This window comes from Microcebus murinus, chromosome 5, assembly GCF_040939455.1.
Source record: "Microcebus murinus isolate Inina chromosome 5, M.murinus_Inina_mat1.0, whole genome shotgun sequence".
Taxonomy (NCBI): Eukaryota; Metazoa; Chordata; class Mammalia; order Primates; family Cheirogaleidae; genus Microcebus; species Microcebus murinus.
Genome location: NC_134108.1, coordinates 103,391,499 through 103,407,534, shown reverse-complemented (window position 1 = coordinate 103,407,534; position 16,036 = coordinate 103,391,499). Strand labels below are relative to the sequence as shown.

The window sequence follows — 16,036 nt, the reverse complement described above, 5'->3', positions numbered from 1 at the left end:
CCCCCTGGCTCCCCACTCCTAGTTAATTCTAGCCTCTGGCTTTCGCTCACACTGTTTTCTGTTTCCCCCTCCCTTGCTCTCCCCGCTTGATCTACCCACCTGCACCCCTCCTGCTCCACAGCGCCTCCCCCTGGCGCGCCGGCCTTTCACAGTCTCGCCGCTCCCCGAGCTCTCTGTCCACAGCCATCCCACCACACTGAGTAACTCTTGATTACGTGCTGTCACGTGTGGCTTTTCCACTCCAGTGAGCATTTTCTGAGCAGCGCTGTGTATCAGGCACTGTGGGAAGTTCAGCCCTGCCAAAGATGGCGTCCTATTCTGCCCTCAAGGAGCGATTCATTTGCTCAGTAGCCGAGTTCCATGAGGCACCCAGTCTTCCTTCAAAGTCCTCCCAGGACCCTCTGTTTGACGCACTAGGGTCCTCCCCACTCCCTTCACTCGCTACACCCCCCTGCAGCTGAGGTTTTTGCCTGCCTTCTTCCTTCCTTCCTTGGGACCCAGGAAAACTAAGCCCCTGCCTAGCTCCTTCAAGACAGAGGCAGAAGCTCCTCTGTGTCCTCAGGACTGAAGACTGAGGCAGGACCTGTTTCCTTCATGGCCTCGATGAAAATGTGGGCAGAACGCGGAGGTTTGGCCTTGTTCCCTTTGCCTTAAAATCCAGCCCTGCAGACAATGCACCAGCCTTCTTTAGCTAGGCCCCTTGCAGGGCATACAAGAGCGAACCGGGTGAGTTGGCAGTGGCCCGAACCTGTTGAGATGAGGGTGGAGTAGCAAGCTACCCCTTATGCCTCATTCATTCCTTTTGGTCCTTCCACATTAGTAATAGCCATAATGCTAACTGAAACAATAATAATAATATGGGTAACATGCACAGAGCTTTACTGTGTGCCACCGTTAAAACACTCCATATGGCTTATCTCACTTAATGCTCACAGCAGCCTTATGAGCTACGCATTATTTTTATCTCCATTTCACAGATAAGGAAGCCAAGTTTTCTCCCCACGGTGAGGATGGATAGGGATTATTAAACAACTGAAGGTAGGAAGGAGAGAGGAGCAAGGACGACAAGGACTTCCAGAAACACCCCCTTTCTCTCCCCACCACTTCTTTTTTCCTAGGTCTCTTCCTTCCCCGCTCTAGAATAAATGAAATGTAGCAGAAATAAGCAAGAATAAAGTAAAAATAAATAGAAGGAACTAAAGGCCCATCCTCAGTTCCACAGTGACGCCCCCTACCCCCTGCCTACCAAGGCACCAGCTGCAGGGGACAAGCCAGCTAAAGTGAAGAAAGGAGGGGCCCATTCTGTTTCTATAGCAACCAACTTACTAGGTCTGCCAAAAGACCAGAGTCCAAATCCCCTCCACCAGTTGGGTGGTACAGTGGTGTCCCCTTTCCCAGCCTGCCCAGAGCAGTTGGCATGCACCACTCCCAAAGCCCCCCTGAACCTCTCTCCCAGGGAAGCCCATTCTTTTACCTGGCCTGAAGCAGGTTAACTCCTCCCCCAGCTCAGCCCCGGGTCTCCCAGGCTGCCAGCTCTTCCATGCTTCCCTGACCCTTCTGCTATCCTCCCCCTGGCTGCAAGAGGGGAAAGCTTCCCAAGTTTTGCTGAGTGGGGTCTACAGCACTGTGGCCATTCAAGTGTAGATTGGAGCCTCCCAAACCCATGCCTGGACTCCTCATTACCACTCCTCCAGGTGTCTTATCCCAGCCCCCAGGTTATCCTGGGTAGCAGTTCCCCCAAAAGGAGAGCCCTGTAGAATGCTGTCCCTAGGCAGTTGCCTCCTCCAGTACAAAGACCTAGACTCCTGCTGCAAAGTTCTGCCCGTACCCTTTAAGGAAACACTCAACCCTTCCCTACCCATTGGCTCTTGCCGTGCCTTCCCAACACCTGCTAGATCTCCAGCGAGCGCAGGACATAACAAGTACTAGGTGGATGAGTCCAAATGTAAGTAATGGGGAGCATTCATTAGCACAGTATATATTTCCACAGGACATAGAACTTAGCCCCAGTCCTCACACGCCCATCGGCAGTGGCCCTTCCCCAAATCCCGTCTTCCTCCCCTCCTCCAGCAAGAGGGTCCCCACACTCTGGCAGGAGGCTGAGCTGGAGGAGCTGGCTCCTCCCCTTAGCCCCAGACAATGCCCACCCCACCCCCAGCTGCCCCAGATGGTGCTCACCTCACCTTACCGTCTAGGTGCCCTCAGGGGCTGCTAGCTTGTGTGGTTCCTCCCGTGAGAAACAGAGAGGTTCAGCCAGACCCAGTTGCCCGGCCAGCAGACAAGTGGAGGTGGGCGGGGATCTGGGCAGGAGTGGCCTGGCGCTTCCTGGCAAAGAATCCTGCCTCTCAGCCCCCCTAAAGACGGGTAGGGGAGAGTGTCCCCATCTGTTGGCAAAGTCCAGCCGAGACAAGGGAGTGGCTGAGGATCCCAAAAGTCAGTGAACGTGCCAGTCTAGGTCTGGAAAGGAGGAAAGGGGGAGGGAGACAACCTAGGTGCAATTGCTGCACCTCGAAACCCCTCCCAGCCATGCCTCCAAAAGGAGAAAGAACCCCTCCCTACAGCGCCCTCTGCTGGTGCCTGGCTGTCCCCAGCCAGTGGCTATTATTAAAGTGGCGGAAGACAAGAAGAGAACCTTAACCAGAGATTCTTAAGCTATAATGCACACAAGAATGACCTGGGGACCTTGTTAAAATGCAGGGTGTGATTCTGTAGGTCTGGGTAGGGGCCGAGATGCTGCAGCTCTAAGAAGCTCCCCAGTGATGCCAGTGCAGCTGGTCCAGGGAGCTTAGCCAGGGTCCAGTCCCACCCCCTTCCTGCGACTCGCAAGGTGCTGGTGCCTTTGGGATGTCCCTGTATCTTCTCCCCATTCAGCGCTCTTTCCACTCCCACACTCAGAATTGGAAGGGGCACTGCCCCTTGGGCGAGAGCTGAGCTTGGGGCCATCTGCCATCCTGAGTGCCTAGGAGAGAGAGATGGCACCACTGGATTAAAGAGGGACTCCCCATGGAGAGGGACTTTCTCCATCTGTTTTCTGCTGTCTCCTCAGCGCCTGGTATAGCCTGATACATAGTAGGTGTTCAATAAAGACTTCTTGAATGGAGGAGTGAACCAGCTGAGAGGGAAGAGGGTGCATTTCGGACCCCGACGCCAGCATACAACCCAGGTGAGCCACGTGTTGTCTGTGTAATCCCAGACAAGGTACTTTGACCCACTGGGCCTCAATTCCCTTGTCTGTCAAATGCAGATAAAAATATCCACCTTGTGTGGGATACTAACTGCCATTATTGAGCCAATGAATGTAAAGTGCCCACCACAGAATGGCTGCTGGATAAATGGTGACTATTATCAGCATGGTGTGGCCTCCTGCACTTGAGGAACTTTGGTGAACTCCCCCAGAACCCCCAGAACTTATCATCTCCTTATAGAAAATAAGTAACTTCCTCTGCTTTCATCTCGGTTAATGATTCTCTCACTTCTTGTCCCCGCCTGCAACCCCCTCCCCTCTGCTTCTTCCCTGGCAGGGTGAGAGGGTGGGATAAACCTCCCAGGGGAGCCCAGTTCTCCAGAGTGCTGAGCTGTAGCAGAGGAACAGCGGAGAGCGGGCACCCTGGGCAGGGGCCTCATGCCTAGAGGACCAGCAAGGAAGGGGAGCTCAGAACTTTGATAGGGAATGAAGGGGGGTGGTATTCGTCTTTGTTGGACAAAGCTGAGTCACACAGGAGGCTGGACTTTGCCAACAGACAGGGACACCCTCCCCTACCCCTCTCTAGGGCGGCTGGGAGGCGGGATCTGCCGGGAAGCACTGGGCCACTCCTGCCCGATGCCCCGCCCACCTCCACTTGTCGTGGGCTGCCTTCTCTGAGTCACGAAGTCCTAGGGGTTTGTGAAAGGTCTGTCAAGCTGGAGTCCAAGTCATGCCAACCAGGAGGCTGGAACCAGGGGCTGTGTTCACGGATCATGAACTCACTTCCAAGGCCGGCGCTTGCCTCACCTGGCAACAATCCCAGTTACAGGAAGGCTCTGGAGGAATCTGAGGGCCCTTACACACGGACACAGAGCTGTTCACAGGATGCAGAGGCCACAGGCATCATTAGCATCGTAGTCTGCACCTACCTCCCTGAGCTGTCACTGCAGGCCCGGGTCTCACAGTGTCAAACCCTCACCACAATCCCTCAAACATTCCATCGAGGGCTACCCTCCAGAGGCCAGGCACCCAGAAGGGTCTGGCAGACCAGGAAGACCCCTGCTGAGAGGAACCCTTTGGGGCCACACAAGCCAGTGTCACCCCCGTTGTCACTATCTGAGAAAGGCAGACCAGCTGGGAACCCCGCTCCACCCTTCTGCCCACCCCCACCCTCCCCTGCCTTCCACACATCACATATGATCAGGCACCCGGCCTGGGAGGTGTGCTGCCCGAGGTAAGGAGAGGACAGGCCTGGGAGCAGGAGGCACTGGGAATGGTGGACAACAGGAGAAGAGAGGATGGCGTGGGGAGGGATGGAGACGGGGCCTCCCACACTGGACAGAAACAGAAAATCAGAGCTAGGCAGGCAGGTGAGAAAATGGACCATGAGGAGCAGAGAATGACAAGTGGTATGCTGGTCAGCCCTGTCCCAGGACCCTCCAGGACCAGTGTCCCTGACCCTTGACAGAAAAAGATAGATTAGGCAATCAGTCCAGAACACCGAAAATTATCAGATTTTTCCCCTTTCGAATCCCATCAATCATGGCGGGGAGGCTGAAATATCATGAGCAAATGAGAAGAATGATATTGGGCAGGGGCCTTGGCTGGAGGAGGGCCTATACATTTACGCTGTCTCTCATGCAAATGACATGCAAAGCAACATGCAAATGAGGCCGGCTGCTTATTAATCTAAGACCAGGTAGTTGTTTCCTTGAGAAATCAGGCCACAAGAAATCCGGCCACTTGTGTTTGTAGCCTGACCCTATAGAAATGGAGAGACGTAGGGGCAGCCTCATTCCCCAAGACTCCAGGGGTAGAAGTGAGGGAAGGCTTCAGAGAAAGGCTTCCAGGGTAAGTAGGCTGAATTTGAATTTGGGCAGGAGATCAGCCTGGGTGGGTCCCTGAGTGCTCCAGTCTGGTCTTGTGAGATAAGCGTGGGGCAGGTGGGCTGGCCCATTCGTGTCTAGCCCCAGGACTCTCGGCACCCTCCTTTCAGGTTGGTTCGGTAAGACACTGTCCTCGTCAAGGGCCTGCTATGCACCTGGCCAAGTGTTGCCCACTGTGGGAGGTAAAAAAGGTGGTTACACGTGGATTTGACCGCTGGGAGTCAGGTACACATGGAAGGAAACCTACTGAGAAGCAGTTACCCATGTGGGACAGTATCCTCCAAGTGCCAAATGAGTGGTGTGGAGAAAACAAATCTATGGAAGCCAGAAAGTGGGCAAGGCGGTGAGGGCTGGGTGGAGATGGCTCAGAGGAGCAGGACTGGATACAGGCCCGGGGATGGCAGGGGAGGGCCTCTATAACTAGGCCTCCTGGGAGGGGCCCAGCCAGGTTAGATTAGGAGGTGGAGACAGATAAGGAGACGCAGGGAAAGGACTGGGGGAAGGTTCATATTAGTATGTTTCTGACTCCCCAGATTTTGCTTCAAAGTGAATGCGGCTTCAAGGAGCCATCTTTGTGGTCCTTCCTCACCTGGGGCCCATCCTGGTCTGGCTGTTCACTAATAATCAGATGTTCGGTTGGTGTAAGGGCCCAAGGATGCTGTCCTGGTGCCTGCCCCACAAAGTCTTATTGCTTATATGGACAACCACCCACTCTGTCATGGGGTGAGCACTCGTTTATCACACACGGCCCTGGTACTTGCTGGGGTGGGAACAAGTCCTCCATACTTGAGCTACTGCCATATACTGGTCTCCAAGGAGAAGGCATTCCTTCGTGCCTCTTATGGTGGGCCCCACAGACAGAGACCCTGTGTACCTGCCTGGGATGCCAGCTAGCCCTTCTCCCACCCTCTCCAAGCCTCCCTGTCCCCTCACCCACCTCACTGTGCCCAACTCTTCCCACCAACTCCCCTGGCCCTCAAATGATGCCAAGACCCACTTGCCCACATTTCAGCCCACAAGGGTAACCAACAGCCCTTATGCCAGAGTGCTGCCTCCATTTGCCATGGAACCCCTCTTGCTGAGTGTTTTGCCACCGTCTCTCCGCAGCTATGCCTCCTACCTGGTGTGGAATGACTTGGGAGGGGGCTTTGGGCGGCCCCTGGCCCTGCCTCTCGGCCTCTACGCTGTACAGCTCACCATCAGCTGGATGGTCCTCGTTCTCTTTTTCACAGCCCACAGCGCTGGTCTGGTAAGGCGCACGGTGCTCAGTGGTGGATGTAGGGTAGGAGAAGGTGAAAGCACTAGGCCCTAGAAGCATAATTCAGCAGATCAGCCAGGTAACAGGTGGGCAGACTTCTCTGAGCTCCCATTGTGTGCACAGAGCTCCGGGAACTTAGCTCATTCATTGCTGTGCCAGGATGCTGCAGAAAGGTGGAGGGGCCAGTTCCCAGGACAGCCGACTGAAAAACTTGCCTCTCTGCCCAGGTCCTGCTGCACCTGCTGCTGCTGTACGGGCTGGTGGTGAGCACAGCACTGATCTGGCACCCCATCAACAAGCTGGCCTCCCTGCTACTGCTGCCCTACCTGGCCTGGCTCACCGTGACCACTGCCATCACCTACCACCTGTGGAAGGACAGCCTTTATCCAGAGCACCAGCCTCAGCCCACAGGGGAGGCGAGTGACTGAGGCCCTGGGCCAGGGGAGAGGAGGGTGGGGAGATGAGTCTGTAGCCAGGACTGTGCAGCTAGGGCTCAACCCAGTGTGGCCACCCTCCTGGGTCTCCTGGTGCCATTTTTTCTTAGAATCCAGAGAAATGGGAATGGGGGGGGGAGCTTATTTTACACTTAAATAATAAAATCCTATTAGTCACTTTGAGGGTATGATGTGAAATGTATATTTGAGTGTATGATACCCAGGGCCACAGAGGGGGAATAGAAGCTTCTGTACCTGTGCGTGAGTGTGTGCACGTGAATGAACATGTGAAGGCACACTCGGGAGGGGTGGGTGCACCGTGTCACTCCGCCTGCATGCCCTCCCAACCTGGCATGAAGATTTGGCAATTCAGTTTTAATTACTTGAAAGACAAACTCTCTTTGAAAAGAGACATAAAAGCAAAACAGGAAAATAAAGTAAAAAAGGATACTAATTATACATGTTAAGGTTATTAGAATATGTATTAATTTTTATCAGATTTATTATGGAATACATAGTAATGACATATAAAAGAGTTATATGATATATATGTCATGCTAAGACCTTACGTGATTATCTCTGATAAAATTATAGAGGTTTTTATTGTTTTCATACACTCTTACCCTTTCAGTTTTTTACATCAATTAATTACTATTACAATAAGAAAAAATATTGGGAAAAAAGGTCTGTAAGCCTCAGGCTGCTAACAGGTGAATTCAGAGAAGCTTCTTATCCAACCTTCTATCTCGCTTCTCTTTTTCTAAATCTTCTAAGTGACTTTTAAATACCTGTCTCCCCCCTCATCTTATTTTCTTCTGCTCTTGTTTCAAAGCCCTGAGGGTGGCAAAGAGTGGCCGCCCAGGGGAGGCCTCCCTACATAGTGCCGGCAGGAAGGCCCAGAAGCCCTGCAGGAGGGTGTCTCCAGCGGTTGCATGGCGGATCATGGGGAGCTTTTAAAAGTAAGAACCAGATGCTCCAGGGACGAGGCCCAGGCATCAGTGATTTTTAAACGCCCTAGGACCTCCTCAGGTGCAGCTGAGAGCCACACCTGAGTATTTGAAGCTTTTTTAAAAAATGCATATGCCTGACCCCTCACACAAGACCTACGAATCAGTACTTTCGAGGTGGGCTCCTGGCATCTTTGGAGCTCTTTAAAGCTCCCCAGCACTTTGTCAGCTGCTCGCTGAAGCCTGAGTGCCCAGGGCCCTTTGAGCTTTGACAATTTGTGGTTCTGTGAGCTGAGTTTCAGGGCTGAAACAAACTGTGTCCTCTCAGGTGCAAAGCCAGCAGGGCGGCGGCGTCGTTTAAGAAGGGGAGTGGCTCTTTCCAGAGCTCATCCCAGGAAAGGGAATATGCAGCCTCGCCCCCTTCACTAAGGGCATGCAACGCCCAGCTGGGCAGGTCACCTGCACCCCCGGAGGGCACACATGGTGTCCCAGTCATCTTTGTATCTCCAGCCCCAGGGCAGGGCAGGGCAGAGCAGGATACAGAGTAGGTATTAATACATTTTTGTTGATTCATTTATTGAATAAATAAATGAACACACTGTCATACTTTATGACACCTCCCCTGCTTGGACAAACTGAAGAGGAACAGTTTGGGAAACTTCTCCTGGTTCTATTGTGCAGCCAGGTTGAGAACTACTGCAGTAGGGCACTCCTTCTCAAAGTGTGCTCTAGTGACCTGGTTGAAGGTATGGACTCCAGCCCCGTTACAGACCCATGAATCAGGTCATCTTAGGGAATGAGGGCAATAGGGTACAGTGGTTTGCAGTTCTGGTCCTGAAGTCAGATGAACTCAGGTTCATCTGTTCATACTGATGCTGTCATTTATTAACTAGTAAATTGGTGCAACTTACTTTTATCTATAAATACTGACTGACAGAGGATGGGCTTGGGCAGCCACCCTGCATGAGTTCTTATCCCAGCTCCACTATCACTGTGTGACAAGTGAGCACCCCAATGATGATTTGCCATTATCATTATCAGCATCTCATATAGGCATTATAATATTTGCTACCAATTTTATTCACATTACCAGATAAATCTGGAAGTTAAACGAACCTCCAAGAAGATGTACCATGCCTACGGCATGACTTTGACCTCCCCAGGGAAAGCTGAAGCCGCTAACCCAGGGGGCTAGGTGCCTTTATCTTAGAACTTGGCTTTAGAAGAAAGCTTAATTTGGCCAGTGTCCTAAGCCCTGGGCTGGCATGACTGCCTGTTATGGCATGAGCCAAACTAAAGGGCTTTTTGGCCTTGTGCAGAAACTCAGCTTGCAAGGGCAGGATCCCAACCTCAAATTCTTATCTTCTGACCCCAAAGTTGTCCTTAAAATCTCCATCTGCACCAGCTCTTTGGTTTCTGGGCAAGGAGAGCCTCTAATCCCACAGTCCCCCAACCTGCATGAACCTCTTGTCTTTCCCCTACCCCATTTCCCAGTTCTGAGCCTGGCCCACAGCACACGTTGCCTTCGGCCCCCCTTTTTTTTTTTTTTTTACCTAGAGTCATACCTAAGTAAAGTGGGAGCAGCCCCTGTGTATGCCAGATGAATTCCAGGATTCCACCACCCAAATCATGTGTGCGTGCTTCTTTGTACTCAGGCAGTATTTTTCCATTTGCCTGAGTGGATACTCAGTGTCTGAATATTATTCCCACATGAAGTCTTCACAGAACTGTGCAGATCTCCCATCCAGTGGCTGGTGAGAGAGAGGTAAAACAGCAAACCCAGTAGGTAGTAGATCTCATCTTATTGTATCCTAGTCCCCTCTTTCGTCCGCTACACCTTCGCTCTTCCTCACGTTGCCAATTTCTGCAGAATGGAGACACGGAGGGGCGAGGTGAGGTGGCAGGCTGAGAGGTGCGTGCCCAGAGGACAAAGGTTGGCCGGCTGGGCTGAGACGGGGACAGAGTGCACAAAGTGTTTGTGCTGTGCATCTTTGGGCCCTCCTACCTACAGGCAGGTAGAGCTGATGCATAGGGGAAACTGAAGAGCTGACCTCCTGAATGTTGTCAGGCCTGGGCCAGGGCTCCCAAGTCTCTTTGTTTCCGTTGTGGATGGCCGCCATCCAGTCTATCTTTTGGGGTTCCCCTCCACCCCAAGCCCAGTTTCAGAATCTTCCCAGGGTTCCCGTTTCTTAAAATTCCAGAAAACAAGCACAAGACCCTTTTGTTTTGAGGATTTTACTGCTGACCCTCAGTAGCTCACAGGTTAGTCCAAAGCCTGACTTTGTTGGGGACTTTCTCAGATCTTAACCTTCCTCTTTTAGTTTCAGGTAGAGCCCACCAAAACATTTCTCCCTCCCAGACTCTTTCTACCCTCTAGCTTCCAAGGCCCTTCATAGACTTAGCCCCCTCTTCTAGTGTACAAGCCAGGAGAAGCCATCCTGGTCACCCAGGACCTCCACTGTGTCCATCTAAGGCCTCATTGTCCCTCTCCAAGGTCCCCTGGCCCACACAGAAATTATCCTCCTGGAAGCACCAGAACCACCCACTCCCGCCCCAGTTCCGCCTGCACCTGCTCCAATACATTTCTCATCTTAAGGGCTGAAATCCTCCCCTCAAAAGTTGATTGCATTAATAGTTTATTGCTTTCTCCCAGTAGGTTCTTGGGCCTTGCAAACACCCCTGCAAAGAGGAATACTATTAATCACCTTAATGTGCATGATTCTTATCAGATCACTTTCCTTAAAGACTGAGAGTGCCAGCTGCAGGAGTCGGGCAGTGCCACAGCAGCGGGGCAGTGCCAGGAGTGGCTGCTGGGATGGAGGACTGCAGTGACCAGGACTAAAGTTCCGGGTGTCACCATTTTGCCCAGGGCAGTGTGTCCTGCATGGCAAGGCAAGCGCTGTGTCCTGCACAGAAGAAGACTGAAAACCCTAGCCTGCCCTGTGATTCTGGTGCCTTCTCTAATCCCAGCCTCAGACTCTGGGAGACCCTTGGCCCCCTTGCCCTTTCACCAGCTAAGGCCGCTCAAAGCCCTGGACACCCCGTGTTTATGTCAACAGAGTGGTTGCCAGAGACGGCGGGCGGAGGCTGCCAGGGGGGTGTCTGGTGCCCGAGGCCTGTTGTTTGTGTACCCTGTCTCAGTAGTGACCAGAGGGGCAGGCACGCCTGGGCTGGGTCTCTGGGGCAACGTGGTGTTGGAGTCCCAGCTGTCCCTGTACGTAAAGCACCCACTCCATCAACGTGCCCCTGAGGTATCTTCTTTCAGAGTGAGAATTTAAACTTTCCTCTGGTGAGGCTTCTATTTCCACCGGCTCTCTCCTGGCCTCTCTGCTCCCTTCCCAGTGAGGGCAGCTCCACAGCCCACCAAGACCCAAGGAACAACCAACGTGCCTGACCCTGTCCTCTCCTCCTCAGCCACCTCCTAGAATCTCAGAATGTTTTCTGAAATGACCATGGGAGATGGGACCATGGGAGATGGGGAGGCAGGCCGCAGCATATCCTAGGCCTATCCCAGCTCCTTCCAGTCACTGCCACCCTGATAGGAAGGGACAGAGGCCTGCAGAGACAGGCTGGGAGAATTCTGTTTTCAGTTTCCATCCCCACTCACCAGCTGTCTGGTGTATCTATACTGCACTCCCAACATGCGCACCCCTCTTGTAGACCAATTACTTCCCAGGCCTGTTCTCCCTGCAAAAACTCCTGAGCCTCCTCAGCTTCTGCTAGTCCCTTCCTTTCCCCTCTTCCCTCAGAGCCTGGCCTCAGGGGTCCTGGCAGGGACTGAATGGTGAAGGGGTTAACTGCACGACTCTGGAAGCAAATGGCTCTGTCCTCACTGTCCTTATCACCCTGGGCAAGTCACTTAACCTCTCTGGTCCTAATTTCCTCACCCGTAAAATGAGAGTAATACTTCCTGTCCCAGAAATCCTTGTGAGGAGTAAATGAATTAATTTACATGGCATGCTTAGGCCAATGTCAGGCCCGCAGCAGAGGCTGTGTTAATGTCAGCTCTCCTTGTTACTGAATTCCAGGCAGCAGAACACAGTCAGAAAAGCATGGAACTTGAAGGCCGACAGATCTGGGTTCAAAACCTAGCACTCCACTGGCTCCTTGTGTGACCTTGAACGAAATACCTTACTGCCCGGTTTCCTCCTGTGCAGGAGGGGCCTGCTACAGGGTTAACAGAGGGGATGGGGTATGCTGGCCCTGAAAAGTGTAGAGGCAGCTGTAGGGGGAGGAGTCAGGTTGCTGGCACCTGATCTCCCAGATTAGCTGCTGCTCTTGGGGCCAGCAAGGGAAACTGGTCTGACTTGGAAAGGAGAGCCAGGGACCAGCCAGGAATTCAGGCCCCCAGGAGGTGCCATAAATAGCCAGAGCAGGTCAGAGGGCCTCCAGGGATGGCAGGCTCAGGGAAGTCTGGGAAGGAGCAGTGAAAAAGGAAGCTGTCAGTCATCAGTCTGGGGGTGGGCCCAGGGCATTCTCCCAAAGGTCAAAGGGAAAACTTACTATCTGTGTGATAGGAGCAAGGAGTCCCCCCCTCTTCAGGGAGGACCAGCCTGGGACCAGCTGTGCACCATCTACTCAGAACTCCTCTTTGGGAGAGGCAGGAAATTCTCACCACACTGTTCACCTGCACCCTGTGGTCTTCGCAGGCCCAACCTGCTCTCTCATTTTCACCCCTTTGACCATCTGGGAATAAAGAGCAATAGCTCAGCCTGTGTCACAGGTGGGGAAACTGAGGCCCAAAGATGTTAAGTGATTTGGCCAAGATCACACAGTGAATCAGGGCCTGAGATGGGCATATGAACATGGAGTGTTTTTTTTGCCTCCTAATTCAGGGTTATACATGAAAGCCAAAAAAATATAAGACCATGTCCTTAGGAGAAAGCCTTTCTCAATGTGCAAGGATCCATCCTCCTGACTTTCCTCCCCACGACATTCTACACTTCATTTGTTCCAAGCACATCACTGTAGCTGGTCCTAGGAAGAATGAGAGGAATATACATTTATAATGCTTCAGAGACGTTTAATCAGAGGTAGCCAGGTGCAGCCCTGAAAATAAGACTGAGCATAGGCTCAGAAGACCTGAATTCAGGTGATCTGATACAAATCACTTCATCTGTCTAAGCTGTAGGTCCCTAACTTGCAAAAAAGGAGGCCAATAGGCCAGGCGTGGTGGCTCATGCCTATAATCCTAGCACTCTGGGAGGCCAAGGCGGGAGGATCGCTCAAGGTCAGGAGTTCAAAACCAGCCTGAGCAAGAGTGAGACCCTGTCTTTACTAAAAATAGAAAGAAATTAGCTGAACAACTAAAGATATCTAGAAAAAAATCAGCCAGGCATGGTGGCGCATGCCTGTAGTCCCAGTTATTTAAGAGGCTGAGACAGAAGGATTGCTTGAGCCCAGGAGTTTGAGGTTGCTGTGAGCTAGGCTGACATGCCACAGTCTTTAGCCCAGAGTAAGACTCTGTCTCAAAAAAAAAAAAAAAAAAAGGAAGCCAATAATTCACACCCATGTGAGACCAGTGTGAGGACTACATGAGACAATGCCTGAGGGCCTGACTAATGCCCTGGATGTTATAAGGACTGCAAGTTCTTGGTGAGGCAGTACTTTATTCATCTCTGGATTCTTTTTTTTTTTTTTTTTGAAACAGAGTCACACTCTGTTGCCCTAGCTACCACGCCCAGCTAATTTTTTCTATTTTTAGTAGAGATGGGGGTCTTGTTCTTGCTCAGGCTGGTCTGGAACTCCTGACCTCAAGCAATTCTGCCGCCTCAGCCTCACAGAGTGCCAGGATTATAGGCATGAGCCACAGTGCCCAGCCATATCTCTGTATTCTTGATGTTTACTACAGCACCCAACACATAGAAACCCCTGATAACTGTTGATTAAATAAGAGAATGAAGTAAACTCTTTGCATTGAAACGTATGTTTGTGAGATGATAACATTCTTTGATATCAATTATCACTGCTTCTCATTGCAGACATAGGCAATGTCACCTCTACCTTGTGCTTTATTCTCCTGGAAAAATGTCTGAAAAAACAATCTCTGGATAGAAATGCTTTTAGTAATAAGTCTTATAGGTAAGGTGACCATATAATTTATTGTCTGCACTGGGACACTTTTGGGAGTGAAAGGTGTGCTAGTGGTAATTATGCCTGCACAACAGGGAAAAACAATGCTCATCCCAAGCAAACCAAAACGTTCAGCATCGTACAAACAGCTCTGCTGCTCAGAACTCCCTGGAGGAGGGAGCCCTAAGTTTTCCAAACCATCCTGACTCCTCCTCTCTAGTGAGACCCTTGAAAGGGTACCCTAGCTTCTTGTTCCCACCATCCAACCCCATTTGTTCTCCTACTTTCTTAGATTCCTCATTTTCAACCCGCAGGTGACCCTGACCCTTCCTTTCCGTTTCCCTGACAATGTCCTAAAGTGTCTGCATTGTCCCAAACACAAAGATTTGTGACCCCTGGTAAGTCCCATCATGTGAGCTGCAAAAATTGAGCCCTGCTGCTGTTCCAGCCCTGGGGCTTTCCTAGGGGCCCTAATTATCTTTCTCTAGCTTCCAACGGGTACACTGCTTCTGCTCTTGCCCAGGTGCTCCTGTAAAAACAGAAGTCAGACCATGTGTTTCATCTATTCAGAGACAATGACTTCCTAACTCAGAGAAAAGGCCAAGGTCCTCATAGTAGCAGATAAGTCCCCAGCCTCTTTGGCACCTGTTATCTCTCTGGCCTCATCTCCTGGACTATCCGGCCACACAGGTGTCCTTGCTAGTTCCTCAAACACACTGAGAATGCCCCTGTCCCGGGGCCTTTGTACATGCTTTCCCCCCATCCCAGAACACTTTCCCCTTAGATATCCATATGACAAATTCCCTTGCCTCTTTCAGGTCTTTTCTCGATGGTCTCCTCTTCAAAGTCCTTCTCTATAGGCCACCCTATAAAAATGTAACTCACCCCTTGACACTTCCTGTTCCCCTTCCCTGCCTTTTCTCCTTAGCACTTACTAACACCAAAATGGAGCATATATCTTACTTATTTTTTGTCCAACTCTCTCACGCTCCATGAGGGCAGGGATTTTCATTTGCCATGTTCTTTGCCATATTCCAAGTATCTGAAACAGAACCTGGCATATAGGAGATACTCAATAAATATTTGTTACATAAATAAAAGGCCTTAGGGCACATAGCATGGAGGTTGAATGTTTGGCCTCTGGTGTAAAAGTGTCTGGGTTTTAATCCCGGCTCTGTCCCTTATGAGCTATATGACCTTAGACAGGGCCCTCAACCCTCCGTGAGTCTCAGTACCCCGCTGTGTAACACGGGGATAACACTGCCTCCCAGGGCTGTGGAGAGTAGAAGTCCGGTTTCACATGCAAACCACTAAACTCACTCCCTGGACTGTTTCAAAAACCAAGCTTAGTGAATGGCAGCTATCATTACTAATGGAGGTTTCTAGGCAATCTGACATTGCATTATGGGTTCATAACAGGCAAGTCTGCATCCACAGACTTGAATTGTTTGAGTCACACACAATTCAAACACTTCCCAAATTGTCAGTTTTTATCCCACCTCTCATCAAACCAACCCTCCCTCCCTCCCTGCCTTCCTTCCTGTCATTTGTAGAGACAGGATCTTACTCTGTTGCTCAGGCTAGAGTGCACTGGCGTGACCATGGTTAACTGTAACCTTGAACTCCTGGGATCAAGCGATCATCCTGCCTTAGCCTACCAAGTAGCTGGGACTATAGGCATGTACCACCATGACAAGCTAAATTTTTTATTTTTGTAGAGACAGGATCTCACTATAGTGCCCAGGCTGGTCTCAAACTCCTGGCCTCAAGTGATCCTCCTACCTTGGCCTCCCAAAGTGCTGGGATTACAGGCATGAGCCACTGCACCCGGCAAGGGCCCTCCTTTCCTGAACCTAAGTTCCCCCAATGGAAATGGCCTGGGTCTCTTTGAGACTATCCTCTGCAACACACGTCCCATCCTGCTTAAAGCTCTGAGAGGGCTTCTCTCCTAAATCTCAGGATGCCCTCCCTGTGCTCCCTCACACTCTCCCCCAAGGGAGCTAGGAAAGTTGGGTGGGAAACAAAGGGTAGAATATGAGCTGAGAGAGGAGGGAGAAGGGGAAAAGAGCAGCCCAAGCCACCCCACCTGCCAGCTTCCTGTCTTTGCCTACTGATAAATAGGGGATGCTAATGGCCAGAGTTTCCATTCCCCCACCACAGCACCCGCCGTCACTCAATTAAAAAAAGATAGAGGGAGAGTACCTGGGGGAGGGGCAGCAAGCCTTGGTTATAAAGCCCGTAGTGAGGTGGGGACA

General features: G+C 51.4%; 1 protein-coding gene across 1 annotated transcript; it reads left to right on the top strand.

The window, feature by feature from the left end:
- Nucleotides 1-4,342: 4,342 nt before the first annotated feature.
- On the top strand, nucleotides 4,343-6,945 carry TSPO2 (translocator protein 2). The gene is made up of 4 exons (XM_012760812.2): nucleotides 4,343-4,418; nucleotides 5,604-5,793; nucleotides 6,178-6,319; nucleotides 6,556-6,945. Exons 2-4 carry the CDS (start codon nucleotides 5,621-5,623, stop codon nucleotides 6,754-6,756), a joined length of 516 nt encoding a protein of 171 aa, XP_012616266.1. The 5' UTR covers nucleotides 4,343-4,418; nucleotides 5,604-5,620; the 3' UTR covers nucleotides 6,757-6,945.
- The last annotated feature ends 9,091 nt before the right edge of the window (nucleotides 6,946-16,036 follow it).